At 44.2% G+C, this 16,941-nt stretch overlaps 1 protein-coding gene across 2 annotated transcripts in view; it reads right to left on the minus strand.

The window, feature by feature from the left end:
* Positions 1–13,728: 13,728 nt before the first annotated feature.
* CUL4A (cullin 4A) overlaps positions 13,729–16,941 on the minus strand; it is an 87,667-nt gene continuing 84,454 nt past the window's right edge. For both annotated transcript variants that reach the window (XM_040425184.1, XM_040425185.1), the window contains exon 21: positions 13,729–15,567. In XM_040425184.1, coding sequence (XP_040281118.1) covers positions 15,472–15,567 — 96 coding nt within the window. In that variant the 3' untranslated portion in view covers positions 13,729–15,471. The remainder of the gene's footprint in view (positions 15,568–16,941) is intronic.

The raw sequence follows: 16,941 nt of genomic DNA on the forward strand, positions 1-16,941 counted from the left end.
TAGAGCTATAATATATGACCCCCAGTATCTTCTGAATTATTGCCCATATTATTGCAAACATTTATATTCCTCTAGTACTGTAATAAAGGCTCTTCCATGAGTTTCTACTAACACATTCATTGTGCCTGTTTTGATTTACTGTACCTTTACTTGAAAAGATCCAGGTTACATAACTAAGTCAGGTGCAGGGTGGAGTTAGAAAAATAAGGAAGTACATCGAGAGAAAAATAATAATAATAATGATGATGTGCAAGACGCTGTTAGGCACACATTATGTGATGTGTAGTGACCAGGAGTGGAAGCGTACATAGCTGCTGCACACAACGGTATTCTTCTTCCGTGTGCTATCCATTTTTAAAACAGATAACATGCTGACCCATCCAATTCAATAGGGTCATGCACACATACGTTATTTTTTCAGATCTGTGAGAACGCTCTCAGAATTTCATTGCAGGCCCTATTCTTCATTTTTTTGCAGACAGGAAAAGCCCTTTCTAAAGATGGCAGCCTGGAAAAGAAAAGAATGCAGATGGAAGCGGTTTTTCCAGAATACATTTTTTGCAGATCTAAAAACAGGTATGACCGTGTTAGGGACGAGCGAATTTCATATTTTGAAATTCGTTCACGCTTCGTTTACTGATAAAAGATGAATTGCGTTATGGATTCCGTTACCATGGACCATAAGGCAATTCTATGATGGAATGCCTTTAGAGGCATTCCGTTATTCATTCCTTCATAATAGAAGTCTAAGGCCTGCATAACGGATCCGTCCCGTTTCCGTTATGCAGGAGAGGACTTCTATTATGACAGAATGAATAACGGATTGCTTCTAAAGGCATTCCATCATAGAATTGCATTATGGTCCATGGTAACTGAATCCATAACGCAATTCACATTATACCACAACCAGAACCGAAAAACTATTTTCAAAATATGAAATTCGCTCATCCCTAGACAGTGTGTACGAGGTGTTCACCAGTGAGGTATTCATCAGCATAGCCCCCCTAATTTTGAAATATGGACATCATTGAGGGAGCGTCCGCTACAATGTCCTCAGATATGATATGACTGTGAAGAACTGAGGCATATTGGTACGAAACGCGTAGCTTTTAGTTTTTTTTATTGGAGGACTGTGTCATTGTTTTTTATGATTATATAATAGAGCAAATGTTTTGTACAAAATCACGGTCTTTAAGTGCTGGAATATTTTTCTACTACAAGGAATAACTTCCCAGAACTGAGATGGCGTCTCTCTGAGCAGGGGCCAACTGGGAGCTTAAAGTAACCCTGGAAAAAACTTAAAAGTGGCCCCTTGTTGGCCAAATTGACAGAAGGCAGAGCAACAGGAGTAGGTGGGGCCAGCAATACCATAGTGCAGCACAAAATACCACCCCAGCAGAACCAAATACCACAGTGCAGCATAAAGTACTGCCCTATCAGCATACTGAGGACAGTGATACAGTTGAATTAAGGAGGGCACCTGAGGCTGCTGACCAGGTGCATAAGTATCTGATGCTCCTAGCATTAATTAATGCTGAGAGCGTCAGATCATTATGTACCCGGCCAGTGGCCGCAGGGGCGGGGGGGGGGGGGGGGGCGGTGTTCAGCCCACCGGGAAATTTGTAGAGTATGTTGCCAGTCCGCCCGTCTCCGTGCACTGTGGAGGCAGCAGTATGGATTCAAGGTTGGGTGAGCTGAACATACACATTTATTGCATATACAAAGGGTACATTACAAGGACAGCCATTCACCTCAGTCGCGGCTGTATAATACTACGTACATATACTACAATGTGTTGTCTATACATCATAGCAAACCATAAGCTGAGAGAAAGCATGTCAACAACTTATATTGTCCCATCATCACATGTTCTCTTCATTCTATCGATCAGATTTGCCATTTACATGCTCGTAAAAAAAATCCAGTTAAGAGTTAAATGGGTTCTCAAAGATTTTGTAAAATTTGGCTAGGATCAGAGCGCAGTGTAAAAAAATAAATAAATAAAAAATCCTTACCTTTTAAATGTGCCACTGGTTGGGTCCTCGCTACTCCGATCCATAAACATCTGATGACTAAGGCTACTTTCACATTAGCGTTTTTTGCGGATTCGTCATGGATCTGCAAAAACGCTTCCGTTACCATAATACAACCGCATGCATCCGTCATGAACAGATCCGGTTGTATTAGGTCTTCTATAACCATGACGGATCCGTCATGAACACCACTGAAAGTCAATGAGGGACGAATCCGTTTTCTAATGTGTCAGAGAAAATGGATCCATCCCCATTGACTTACATTGTTTGCCAGGACGGATCCGTCTTGCTCAGCACCACATCGCGGACAGAAAAACGCTGCTTGCAGCGTTATTCTGTCCGCGATGAGAGCGCAACCAAACGGAACGGAAAGCATTTTGGTGCATTCCGTTCAGTTCAGTTTTGTCTCCATTGACAATGACGGATCTCAATAGCGGAATTGAAAACGCTGATGTGAAAGTAGCCTAAGACCAGTGACTAGATGTAGAAGTCAAGGGACTGATGAATGTGTTGTCATCAGTACAGGTCTAGGAAGGATCAGAGTGGCAACGTTGGATTGACGAGACATTTTAAGGGCACAGTTGTTGTTTTTTTTATTTATTTTTATTTTACACTGACTGCCTAATTTTATAAAATATTGGAGAATGTTATCTTGACTGGCTTACACGTTACTGTTTTGCAGTAAAAAAAAATTGAGTTAAGGTCCATTCACACTAACGTAGTTTTCAGTCCGCATCCGTTCTGCAATTTTGCGGAACGGGTGCAGACCCATTAATTTCAATAGGGCTCCAAAAGATGCAGACAGCCTATCATGTGCTGTCCGTATCCATAGTTCCATTCCGCGGCCCTGCAAAAAAATAGAGCATATCCTATTTTTGTCCGCAGCCATGGACAAGAATAGGCATTTCTATCATAGCAATAAAAATGGGGGATTTTGAACCTTTTGTAGCGGTGCTGTAAACAGGAGAATACGTGCCAGGTGATATTATTAAAAGAAGGATTTTTATTCTATAGTCAACGCGTTTCAAGGACGTACAGCCCTCTTCATCGGGACAATAGTAGCGTATGTATCTTACGCTACTATTGTCCTGATGAAGAGGGCTGTACGTCCTCAAAACGCGTTGACTACAGAATAAAAATCCTTCTTTTAATAATATCACCTGGCACGTATTCTCCTGTTTACAGCGCCGCTACAAAAGGTTCAAAATCCCCCATTTTTATTGCTTTAAGTTTTATTTCTATTGCCACATCTGCGGCAGAGAAAGGGACATTGGCAGCAGTACAGGATCCCGCACGCTGGACGGGCAAATACCAGCAAGGCTATCTACAGTTGTTGTGGCTCATCACAACAAAAAATGGTAAGCGCTTCTTATATATAGTGAGATTTAACTATTATACAGCCACACACACGAGGCGCGACCTCCTGTCTTCTATTTTCTTTTACATTTCTATCATAAGGCAGGCCATGTGCGGTCTGCAAAATGCAGAATATACACGGCCGGTATCCGTGCTTTGCGAATCCGCAATTTGCGGACTGCAAAACACGGATGTCTGAATGGACCTTAAAGTGACCATCCTGGTGTGCCTGGAGTCAAGATAATGCTGGCTAGATCTGTGCTTGCATAGTATGGCGCTACCTTGTTTTCAAAGTGTATAGAAATGTGCACGCTCAATCACTCTCCCAGGAAGGGCTCTACATAGTGATTTTCTGTTCACTGCAGAGAAAACAATAGCCATAATAATAAAAAAAAAAGCTTTCTGCAGGGAAAAGGACTTTCTGTTAGATAATCTACAGTGGACATAAGATCACTATGTTGTGTCCAGCAGCACTCAGCTTAGGAGGTGGACATGCACATTGCTATACACTATGAACACCAGGTGGCAGCATACTATGTATGCATATGTCTTCTCTCTTTACTGAATCTGTTAATTACCTGTAAGCAGCCTTGTGAGGAATGGACAACCTTTCTCATAAATTTTATCATCTGTGTGTGACTCTATATATTTTCATGCCATTCTTTAAGATTGTCTATGATGCCTTTCAGTCTGAACCGTTAGGAGCTAATACAATAATTACATTGTGTATAATGTGGGCATCGTAGGGAGTCCAAACTTCCCCCCTGACAGCCAGCATTCCTGCATAATGAGAAACTCTCATTCCGGGACCCCTACAGCGGTCATACTTGGTATCAGAATGATCAGCCTGATGAAATATGCATGATTAAAACATGTCGGGCCCAAAAATCCATTAGTGTGGACGGGAAGACATGTTTTATTAATATTTTATGCTTGACATCTGAGGGATAGGGGTTGAGCACACACCCATAATGAAGGCCTTCGCAAAAGGCTGGCCCAAGGAGGGGAGGTAGACTCCTCTCAGCATTACCCTCTGCTGAAGGGGGATACAAATGTGGGATTTGGAACCTTTCATTGACAGTATTTGGGGATCCGATCAACACTGGGTTGTGATCCACGTCCTCCTGTCCACGGAACCAGAATGGACTCTTATCACACAATTCACACAAGTATTGTTTTTATCCTCTTATTCTTATAACTGTTTTGTGCACGTTTATGTAGGTCTCTTATTTCTTTTAATATTTTGCAACTAAGTACTGTACCGTTTTTAGTACATTAAAGCACATCTTAAAGGATTTTGCCTTGGGCCCTGAATGAGCCCAGTAACCTCCATTTTTAAGTGTATGAGTTTGGTTTACGTCACCAAGTATTTGCTTTAAAGGGGTTATCCAATATCAAACAGCCCCCCCATGTACCTGGCCCCTCAGAGGGAATATACTTACCCCGCTCCCGGTCCCAGCACTGCCGCTTCTCCCTGTGCGTGGATGAAAACATCCAGTGTCGGGGAGAACAGCAAATGGCAGGCAGGGATGGGGACGAGCCTCCCTAGTATAACGGGTGACGCTAGGGAGGCTCGTCCCCGTCTGCCATTGGCTGCTCCCCCCAGACACTGGATGTTTTCATCTGTGTACAGGGAGAAGCAGCAGCAGCGGTGCGGGGACCAGGAGCGGGGTAAGTATATTCCCTCTGAGGGGCCAGGCACATGGGGGGGGGGCTGTTTATGATATTGGATAACCCCTTTAAAGCAAATACATGGTAAGTATATTCCCTGTGAGGGGCCCGTGTTACGATCTTTGTTTACCCTTCAGGTGTTCTACAAGAATCAAAGGAAAATGGAGGTCACATTTTTGCAGATTTTCTGTTAATCCATTTTTTTCCTGCAACACAGCAAGGGTTACCGGCAAAACAAACCTCAATATGTATTACCCCGATTCTAAACTTTACAGAAATACCCCATACAGTATGTGTTCACAAACTGCTGTATGGGTACATGGCGAGTCAGAAGGGAAGAGGCGCCATATGGTTTTTGTGCGCCATGTTGTATTTGAAGAGACCCTGAGGTACCCCTACAGGGGAAACACCAAAAAATGGACCCCATTTTGGAAACTATACCCCTCAAGGAATTTAGTATGGGGTGTACTGAGCACTTTGACCTCACTGGCTGTGAAAATGAAACATTTCTTCCAATAAAATGTTGCTTTAGCCCCAAACTTTTCATTTTCACAAGGGGTAACAGGAGAAAATGCACCTCATAATGTGTTACCCATTTTCTACTGAATACGGCAACATCCCATATGTGGATGTCAACTGCTGTAGGGGCACATGGCAGGATGCAGGAAGGGAAGGAGCACCATATTGGTTTTGCAGTGCAGATTTTGATGGGTTGGTTTATGGGCACCATGTTGGTATTGAACAGTCTCTGGGGTACCAGTCCACTTACTTTCTGATAACTGTACATTTTCTCTGTGTGAAGACATTTTTTGCGGGATGCGTTGCCATTATTATTGCTTCTATTTTGGGGTACATACAACTTTTTGATCACTTTATTTTGCTTTTTGGGAAGCAGGATAAAGAAATGCAGCGTTTCTGCCACTGCTTTTTGGGCTTTGTTACTGCAGCGTACACTGTGCAGAAAAAAATGACGTTATATTAATTCTGCTGGTCAGTACGATTGCAGAGGTACTAAGTTTATATAGTTTCTTTTTACATTTTAACACTTTTACACAAAGCATTTTTGTTATGAAAAATCATGTTTTTGCATCGCCATTTTCTGAAAGCCATTTATTTTTTATTTTTAGGTAATTGTCTTATGTTGGGGCTCGTTTTTTGCGGGGTGAGGTGATGTTTCCATTGGCACTATTTTGGGGTACATATGACTTTTTGATTGCTTGGTATTACAAGCAATCAAAAGGCATTACAGTGACAGTAGATTACAGACCAAAAAAAAAATACTTCAATTACTCTTACCGGTAATATGTTTTCCATGAGCCCATGACAGCACCTGTGAGAGATCCTCCTCCTTCCGGACAGGAAACAGGAACTTCCCAGATCTTTAAATTAGTCCCATGCCTTCCACCTTCAGTATTTGACAAGATTCCTGGGACCAGCAACGCACCTATATATAGTAAAAACTAACAACATAGGCGAGAAAACATAATAGAAAAAACTCTGCACCAAATATATGCCAGGCATATCTCTTCTTTGGCACTATACTAAAGAGTAAATTTCTCCTTCTCTCTTCTTTTTTTTTTTTTTCCATCATCATTCTTTATAAATAAAAGTCTTATTATTATTATATATATATATATTTTTTTTTTAAATAAGGGAGGGAATTATGTAGGTGCTGTCATGGGCTCATGGAAAACATATTACCGGTAAGAGTAATTGAAGTATTTCCATTACGCCCCATGACAGCACCTGTGAGAGACTAGACTAGATAATTATTAGGGAGGGACTACAGCCTGCAGCACCTTTCTCCCAAAAGACATATCCTGCACAGATGAAAGGTCCAACCTGTAGTGCTTGTAAAACGTAGAGGGAGAACTCCACGTTGCAGCCCTACAGATCTGTTCTATAGTAGCACACCCTTTTTCTGCCCAGGAAGAGGCTACTGCCCTGGTAGAATGGGCTGAAAAATCTGAAGGGACCTGACACTCTGATAGTGAATATGCCAAACCTATCGCTCTCTTGATCCATCTGGCTAAGGTACGGCTTGTAACCTTTGAGCCCCTGTTCTGACCCTGAAATTGAACAAAGAGTTGCGGGGTCTTTCTAAAGTCCTTTGTAGACTCTAAATACTCACAGACACACCTTCTAACGTCTAAAGTATGAAAGGATCTTTCTCCCTCATTCTTTGGGTCCTGACAAATGGAAGGGAGAACTATCTCCTGAGACTTATGGAATACAGACACTACTTTGGGCAGGAATGCAGGGTCTGGTTTGAAAACAATCCTATCCTCCAGAATCTGAGTATATGGTGGGGAAGAGGACAAGGCGGACAGCTCTCCTACTCGTCTGGCAGATGTAATGGCCACTAAAAATACGGTCTTATAGGACAACATCTTTAAGGGGATGTCCCCCAGAGGCTCAAACGGAGCCTTGGTAAGAGCAGAAAGAACCAGGTTAAGGTCCCAGGGGGCTGACTTAGATCTAACTATAGGACATAGTCTAGAGGACCCCCTAATGAACCTTTTGACCCAAGGATGAGTAGCCAATCGAAAGTCAAACAGGACACTCAGAGCTGAGACCTGCACCTTGAGAGTGCTGGGTTTAAGCTTTTTGTTAAGGCCTTCCTGCAAAAAGTTCAAAATTAACGGGATGTTGGGTGAGCTCAAGTCTAAGCCTGGACCTGCAAACCGAAGGGAGGTTTTCCATACTCTCAGATAGATTTCGGAGGTGACTTTCTTCCTACTAGCTAGGAGAGTCCCGATGACCTGTTCTGATAGGCCTCTAGACCTGAAGAATGTCCTCTCAAAATCCAAGCCGTCAGGTGGAGGTTCTTGACTTCCGGAAGATGTAGAGGGCCCTGATATAATAGGTCCTGTCTTTCCGGAAGCACCCAAGGATCGGCTATTGATAGTCTCCTCAACCAAGCAAACCAGACTCTTCTTGGCCAGAATGGTGCTATTAGTATCACCGTCGCCTGCTCCCCTCTGATCTTCTGGATCACTCTGGGCAATAGACTGAAGGGAGGAAACGCATAGACTAGGCCTTTCCCCCACGACTGTGAGAGCGCATCTGTGCCTATCGACTGATCTTCCCTGCTGAGAGAAAAGAACTTTTTGCACTTTTTGTTTTCCACTGAGGCGAATAGATCTATCGTAGGGGATCCCCATAGGGCCTGTATTTGGTGAAACACTTCCTGATTCAGACACCAATTCGCCTGACTGAATCTGTGTCTGCTGAGAAAGTCCGCCTGGTGATTCTCTGAGCCTTTCAGGTGCACCGCTGAGAGGGACAGAACTTTCCTCTGTATCAACAAGAAAATCCTGGATGCCAGCTCCATTAGTTGATAGGATCTTGTCCCCCCTTGTTTGTTTATATAAGCCACCACCGAGGCGTTGTCTGATAGGATCCTGACATGCTTTTGGGACAAAAAAGGGAGACTTTTCTCTAGTGCGCACAGGACTGCTCTTAATTCCCTGGCATTTTGGGACTGAGCACTCTGGTCTCTTGACCAAGGACCTTGGAAAAACCCCAAAACTGAATGGGCCCCCCATCCCCAAGGGCTTGCGTCGGTGGTAATTATCAAGGGATCGTGTCTCACCCACTCTACCCCCTGACCGAGGTTCGAAGCCTTTAGCCACCAAGCTAGGGACCGGGTTACTGAACCCGGGACCACAATCTTGTGATCCAGGGATAGCGACCTCCCATCCCATTTGGATAGAATGAGCCGTTGCAGTATTCTGGACCTGAATTGGGCCCACCTCACAGCCGGAATACAAGCCGTCATCAGACCCAGAATAGACATAGCTTTTCTTAAGGGGACTTCCTTGACCTTGCTGAAAGACCTGATCTTCTGCTGAATCCCCTCCTTTTTGTCTGCTGGAAGATAAGATTTCTGAGTCTGAGAGTCTAACAGGATGCCGAGGAAAACGCATCTGGATGTTGGAATCAGGGATGATTTGTCCCAATTTATTAACCAGCCCAGGCTCATGAGGATCCCCAGGACCTTCTGTATGTGAGATTTCAACTGCTCTGGGGACTGCCCTACCAGGAGAAGGTCGTCCAGGTATGAGACTATAATGATGTCCGACCTCCTTACTTCCGCCATTACCTCCGCCATCAGCTTTGTGAAGAGCCTCGGCGCCTGTGATACCCCAAAAGGAAGTGCTCTGAACTGTAAATGGACGATTGATTCCCCCATCTTCACTGCCACCCTCAGGTATTTTTGGGACGAGGGATGGATGGGCACGTGGTAGTAGGCGTCCTTTATGTCTATTGAGGCCATCACGCAGTTGGGAAACAGATGGAGGACCGTGGAGGAGATGGACTCCATCCTGAACTTCTGGTAGGACAGATACTGGTTGAGACCTTTTAAATTTATAATCAGTCTGAACGTACCGTTGGGCTTGGGGACCAGAAATAGGGTTGAATAGAAACCCTCTCCTTGTTCGTCCATGGGGACTGGGACAAGGACTGCCTTTCCCAGGAGGTTGTTTATTTCCTCCGAAAGTGCCACCTGTTTTGGAGAATTTTGATTTAAAGAAGTAACTTTGAATGTCCTGGGTGGTAGTCTCTTGAAGTCTAGGCGATAGCCTTCCTTTATAATATCCTTTACCCAGGCGCTTGCGGTAATATTTCGCCAGGCTGGAAAAAATAAAGAAAGACGACCGCCCACCTGGGGTCTGGCGTCATTGTTGAGTGGAACCTGATGTTTGAGGTCTGGGTTTAAACAGGACACTTTTTGATTTATCAGATCCCCACTCCCTCCTTTTCTTTGGATCCCCAAAAGCCTTCCTTCTTTCATTATTCCGAAATGGCTTCCCCTGTTTAGGAAAGGACGGTGCTGGAAATCCTTTCTTTTTATCGGATGCCTTATCTAAAATGTCATCTAAGGCTGATCCAAATAAAAAATCTCCTTGGCAAGGCAAGGCGCAAAGCTTAGATTTTGAAGCTACGTCGCCCCTCCACCCTTTCAACCATAAGGACCTTCTGGCTGAATTGGATAGGGCAGCCGCCCTAGCGGAAAGCCTCAATGCATCAGCAGAGGCATCAGAAATAAAGTCCACTGCCCTGGACATAGTCGGTATTGCCTCAAGCAGCTGATCCCTAGGAGTCTTATTCTCTATATGAGACTCTAATTCCTCCAACCAGAGCTTTAATGACCTAGCCACCGAGGTAGTTGCTATATTTGGCTTAAAGGCAGAGGTGGAAGCTTCCCAATTCTTCCTTAAGTATGCGTCAGCCCTTTTGTCCATGGGATCCTTAAGGGACCCTAGATCCTCAAACGGAAGGGCTGACTTTTTATTTATTTTAGCTACAGGAGCGTCTACCCTTGGTACCTCCTGCCAAGCTGAGACCTCCTGATCATCAAAGGGGTACTTTCTCTTGACCGCTCTAGGGATAAAAAAATTTTTATCGGGCTTCTCCCATTCACGTTTAATCAGGTCCTTTATACAGTCCTGAATGGGGAAAACTCTAGACCTTTTGGGCTTAAGGCTCTCAAACATCAGCTCTGGTCTAGACCTGGACTCCTTTTCCTCCCCCAGCTCCATCGTGGATCTAACCGCCTTCAATAATAGGTCCGTATCTTCAGCTCTAAACAACGGCTTCCCTGTCAAAACCTCGGAAGAGGAATCTGAGTCTACAATAGCGCCCTCCTCAGACTCGGAGTCCGTAGTATCCTCCGCTACCGCCTGGGCCTTCTTATGCCTGGATGAGCTAGGCAGGGATTTTCTAAGCTCCTCTACGGAAGAACGGACTTCATTTTTTACTAAATTCTGGATACTCTGTAATAAAGATGGCGACTCCTCTGCCACTAACTTATCCAGACATGGCTGACAACATGTCTTGGAGTAAGATGAATCCAACTTCCTCTTGCAGATTCCACACTCCTTAGCTCTTTTGTGGGAAGCTTTCCTTGGGGCCTCTTTAGCCTGCATTTAATAAAACATCCCATCAGTTTAACCTGGCCAAAATAATAACTCCCCAAAGGGAGATGGTGGGGGTTAACCCCTCTTACCCCCAGGAGTACCATGCTGGGTTCCAAAAGCTGCTCCTGTCTGTCGGTGCGCTGTTGTACATCCCCTTCTTCCTGCATCATCGTGCTGTGTAAAGGGGGGCAATCGAGGGCTGTAGGTGCCGCTTGTGCCAGTCGATCCTGCTGCTACTCCCTCGACGCTGGCTGGCCGGCGTTCCCTTTTTCAAATGGGCCGCGCAGCGCCCGCCATGTTTTAGCTCCTCCCCTTCCGGCCGGTGGAACGCACGCGTCACTTCCGGCGCGACGCGCGCGTCCAGCACAGCCAGCCTCAATGAGAGGGAAGACGCAGCTCCCCCCTCATGCCGCGACTTCGCCGGCAGGCAGGGACACGAGGCAGCCCAGGCATCCCCCCATGGCTCCGAAGAAGGGAAGAAAATGCAGACGCCGGACTTCTCAGCGGCTCCTAGTGGAGACTTACGCCGACAGGTACCTCCACTAGGTTTCGTCTTAACCCTAGAGGTCCTGCAGCCACAAAATAGACCTGGAAAGAAATCCTCCTGTCCCTGGACAGGAAACAGGAAAGAACTGAAGGTGGAAGGCATGGGACCAATTTAAAGATCTGGGAAGTTCCTGTTTCCTGTCCGGAAGGAGGAGGATCTCTCACAGGTGCTGTCATGGGGCGTAATGGAAAAAGAAGGAATATAGATCAGCTTATAGAATTCAGTCTCTGGATGGAGTGATATCCACAGGAACCTGTAGGAGATGAATGCAGATAAGACAGATAAGATAAGACAGGATCCACCATTCACAATAGGCGATTGTCAAAGCTTATCTATTCTTTGCTTGTACAATGACCTCTGCACAGGTCATAGAGCATGCCTAGAAAACTCTCCCATATAAGTCAATAGGGTCCCCTCCTGATCATTGTGTTTATGGCCCATGTGGCTGCCGTAAAGCAATTTTCTTAATGCTTTCTAAAAGCTGTTAAGAACAGCCCAGGCAAGATGGCCGCCCCCATAATCACGTTCAGGAAACAGAATAAAAAAAATTCTACAAATTCCGCTGCTATCTGGTTTTAACTGGCAGAAAAACATTTTGGTGACACATTTTCTTCCGAGAAAACTAGAAACAACCTGTCAGATCCATCAGGCAGCCTTTGCAAATATTTCATTGCTGGTGGATCCAGTCTTAAAGGGCTTGTCTCATTGGAAGCCGATGCAATCAGCTGATTGTAATAGGTCCAGTTTTGACAGCCCCAATAAACAGCTGATTCTGCAGGATAAACTGTGGGAAGCCAAGCATTCTCCCAAAGGAGGGTCATAAAGGAGGGTCTGGGCATCCCCCTCTATGATGTCCACATACTCTAATAGTTGGATTCAAATGTCTATGAAATATATGATCAGACCCTTTATGGAACTTATTAATAAATAAAACATTTATTCATAGTCTACAACCAGTTACTAAGAAGAACATGATCCAACCTAATAGAAAACTCCTAAGTGCAGGCTCTACAAGAATTAGGTCTATGGCTGAATCCACTGATTTAACAGGGTTTGGCTGACCATCCAATGTGTATGGCGTTCTGCCAATGCTTATGTCGGGGAAGTATGGATTGGGTATGCTGGATTTTAACATGCCCAATCCTTTTGTCCTTGGAGAGGTATGCCACTGCCTGATGTGTCTTGCAGCAGCTTTCTTTCCTCTCTCCATTCACTACTAATGCATGTGCAGCTTAGCACGTATATGTATGGGCAGATCAGAAGAGCGAGAGTTTGGCCAACAGTGATCACAAATGTATAACCAGCTTAAGTGTCAGTGCTACAGATCAACATACACAGTGTATGCCAGGAAATAGCTGCTATTGGTATAGGTATCACTATTAAGCCAAGCTCACACTAATGTAATGGACTTCAAAGCCATTGCCTGTTCCAGGCATAAAATATCTGAGGTTTCACACAGCCTGAGTGCCACATGCCAGGAGGCCCTATGGAAGAACACTTTCTTAAAGGGGTGGTCTGCTTTTTTATATTGATGACTAATCCTCAAGATAGGTCATCTATATCAGATTGGTGGGAACAGCTGGCCCATAATAGAACTGTCCTATCCTTGTCCATAATGCGGACAATAATAGCACAGGTTCTATTTTTTTTGCGGAACGGACATACTGACAAATGTAAACGGAATACACATGGAACAACTTCCGTTTTTTTGTGCGCCCATTGAAATGAACGGTTCCGCATACAGTCCGCTAAAAAAAACGGAACGGACACAGAAAGAAAATAAGTTTTTTGTGCACGAGTCCTAAGCCTTTTCAATTTCAACACCTAATCCTTTTATTCTTCTGGAAGATAAGCCAGAAGCGTCTGGCTGCGGCTTTTTTCTCGCTCCCATCGAAGACACAAACGCTTGGCCTAGCATGGAGGTACATGGGGAATTTGGGAGAGATAGCTCAACAAGTCTTCCCACTTTGAAGAAACAGAAAATTAGCTTTGATAGTATGCCACTTCATACAAATACAGACATTTGTGCCTTAAATAATTTTATTAGCAAATGCAAATACCCATATCTTTTTACATTGTTTACAGTGTACAAATGTCCTCATTCAAATGTCATTTACGCTTAGAAATTGCATATTGAAAGCTCTTCTGAAAACGGCAGCAATAACTTATTTGTGGTGAGGCTTTTCTTTCAAAAACCCTACTAAGTGCTCCAGCGGGAATGATTAATAAAGGTCAATTACCTCTCAAGGCAGCAATAATGTTCAGTACATTTCATGTGCAATGGTGGGAGACGTGTAATATACTAGTACAGTAATATGAGCGACCTTGATTAATCACTCGGGTAAAGTACTCTGGTAATCTCCACCAATGGCTGTTTGCAGTGTTATCACTTCAGAATGAGACAATGGCAAATCAGTTGCTCTGTCAGGTAAAGATACTCGGATTCTACCAGAGAAGGGAATCCTTACATGTTATATTGAATTGTCATTGAAAGTCAGGCAGAATCACTAGTTCATATGTTAGCCAGCACACGGACAGTGACAAGCTGTTATGTCACAGACTGTGGAAAATAGAGTAAGGGTCCATTCACATGTCCGTAGTGTATTGTGGATCTGCAATACACCTGGCCGGCACCCCCATAGAACTACATATTCTTGTCTGCAATTGCGGACTAGAATAGGACATGTTCTATTTTTTTCCGGAGCCGCGGACCGGAAGATCGGGGGGCGCGCCCTGAAAATGCGGACAGAAAACTGTGTGCTGTCCACATCCATTCCTGCCCCATAGAGAATGAATGGGCCGGCACCCGTTCCGCAAAATTGCAGAACGGGTGCGGACACATTCACGGAAAGTGTGAATGGACCCTGAATGACACTGAAAGCAGAAATGGTTCACCCTAGGATAAAGTTGGCATAAACACCTGCAGCATTGTGCCACATTATGGCTTTGTCTATAGGCGGATATTTCCCAACTTCACAGCCTGTAAAGCAGGTGCCCAGTATTAAAGCGTAGATACACAGTTTATAGTTTAGTTGTAATTCTATAGGGTATCAGTCAGCAGATTTGTACCTATGAAACTGGCTGATCTGTTACATGTGCGCTTGGCTGCTGAAGTCATCTGTGTTCGTCCCATGTTCATATGTGTCCGCATTGCTGAGAAAAATTAAGCTTTAATATATGCAAATGAGCCTTTAGGGGCAATGGAGGCGTTACCATTACTCCTAAAGACTTGGCGTTCTCTGCAACTGCCATTCCCTATGCACCTGGTTTGAAAGGGGCAGGCACGATGAGGTTTTCACTGCCTAGCCCTATCAAAGTGGAGAGGGGGCAGCAGTTGCAGAGAAAGTGGGGCCTCTAGGTGTAACGGCAACGCCCATGTTGCTCCTAGAGGCTCATTTGCATTTATTAAGACTTCATATGTCTCAGCAATGCAGACACATATGAACATGGGACCAACACAGAGCCCTTCAGCTGCCAAGCGCCCATGTAACAGGTCAGCAGTTTCATAGCTACAAATCTGCTGACAGGTGTCCTTTAAAAAGAACAGAGTATATACTGTAATAGCTGGGTTTCCTGCAATTTAATTCGGCTCTCAACCAATAATAAGGATTGCAGCATTAAGGGCCTACTGGTTGTTGCAGTGGTGATGAGTGTGACAAGCCAAAATAATATGGAAGAATATGAGCGGAAATAAAGTACATGTCACTGCTGACTGGGGAAACAGAAGGCTACATATTATTATGCGCATATGCCAAAAATAATTAGTAGAACATCCTTTAAACAGTCACACAAAACAAAATTACCTATAATACTAATTGAATATTACTAAGGTTTATTAATGCTGGGATGTCAAGCGTCTGCTGCTCTGCCAATAAACCTTAGGTGAGCACTTAATGTCTATCTACGTCTTCACCACACTACCACAGCGGCGGCAAGTTCCTCATGCCAGGTAATGGTACTGCTTTGAGTTTTCTTTGTCCCTTTCCATGTAGTCTCTATCAATTAATGATTCAATCCTCTTCTTCAGGTCTCCAGGCTGGGAAAAAACACAACTTCATGTTATTACTGAGCAACAGAAATGTACAAATATCCATAAGGATGAAAACTGCAGCAAATTGGAGTAGCAGGCTGAAGGTGTATCCTGTTTTTTTTTTTTTAAAGAACGCATTTTTAGGGTGACCCCAATAACAAGGGCCAGACATAGGGACTTGGCAGGTACCGTATGAAGTGAAGAAATTTGGAACTCGACTGCTGAACTTGGAGGACCCTTTGCAGACCATTTTCTTAAAGGGGTTTTCTGGGATTTTAATATTGATGACCTATCCTCAGGATAGGTCATCAATATTAAGTCGGCGGCGGTCTGACACTGGGGACCTCTGCCGATCAGTTGGTTAAAGAGAAGTCCACACTCTATGCAAGCCCTATCACTATACAAAACTATATTGTGAGGACAGTGCCCAAAGAACTAGAATTCTTTTATTTATTTTTTAAAACAAAAAAAACTGTGTCCAAAAACACCCACAAAATTCAAAAAGAGGACTTTGTAGTGCCCCGACGCGTTTCTACACTTTTTTAGCCCCAGAATCATCAGAGGACACAGTGCTGAGGTGTCCTTAACAGCCGTGGACATTGCAACATACACGCACTTCCCTATTGCACCCTACTGGTCGTTCTGACCAGACTACATCTGGTGGGATTAGAGTAATAGGAACTTTTGATGCAGCTGCAACAGAAGTTAGGAACATTATCCACCAGAAATGGGATATTTTACGAATGGATCCTGACCTAACAGATGCTGTAGGCCCTCAATCAGCCATTACATACAGAAGAGGTTTGAGGGACCACATTGTACACAGCCACTATACCCCACCAGATAGACCAGACACTAGACTTGACGGTCCAGTTTCAGATGTGAAAATTTCAGTTTTTGTAGCTTCATACAGCCTGGAAAGTCCTTCATTGGGGGAGAGACAGTGAACGTCCATCTTATACGTGATTTCATTGTCGCATCACGGGGATAATATATTTATTGACCTGTGAATGTGGTACCAAATACGTAGGGAAAACACGTAGAGAATTTTGCCTTCGTGTGGGCAAGCATTTAAATGACATACGCAACAATAGGGAGACCCCAGTTGCTAGACATGTTCATACGACTCATGAAGGACGGGTGACTGCTGTCAAATTTAAAGGGATTGAACATGTCCATAGGTCATAGCGAGGAGGTGACTGGGAAAGACATATCCTACAAAGGGAGTGAGTGCTGGAGGATTTTTAAATTAAACACCTCCAGCCCCAATGGCCTAAATGAGCAGCTGAATTTTAGCTACTTCATCTGATCTACCTGTGTACACTTAGATGGCTTATACCGTAAATTGTACACACGTTCATTCAGCAGCATATTTTGCTC

The sequence above is a fragment of the Bufo bufo genome, chromosome 3, assembly GCF_905171765.1.
Source record: "Bufo bufo chromosome 3, aBufBuf1.1, whole genome shotgun sequence".
Classification (NCBI taxonomy): domain Eukaryota; kingdom Metazoa; phylum Chordata; class Amphibia; order Anura; family Bufonidae; genus Bufo; species Bufo bufo.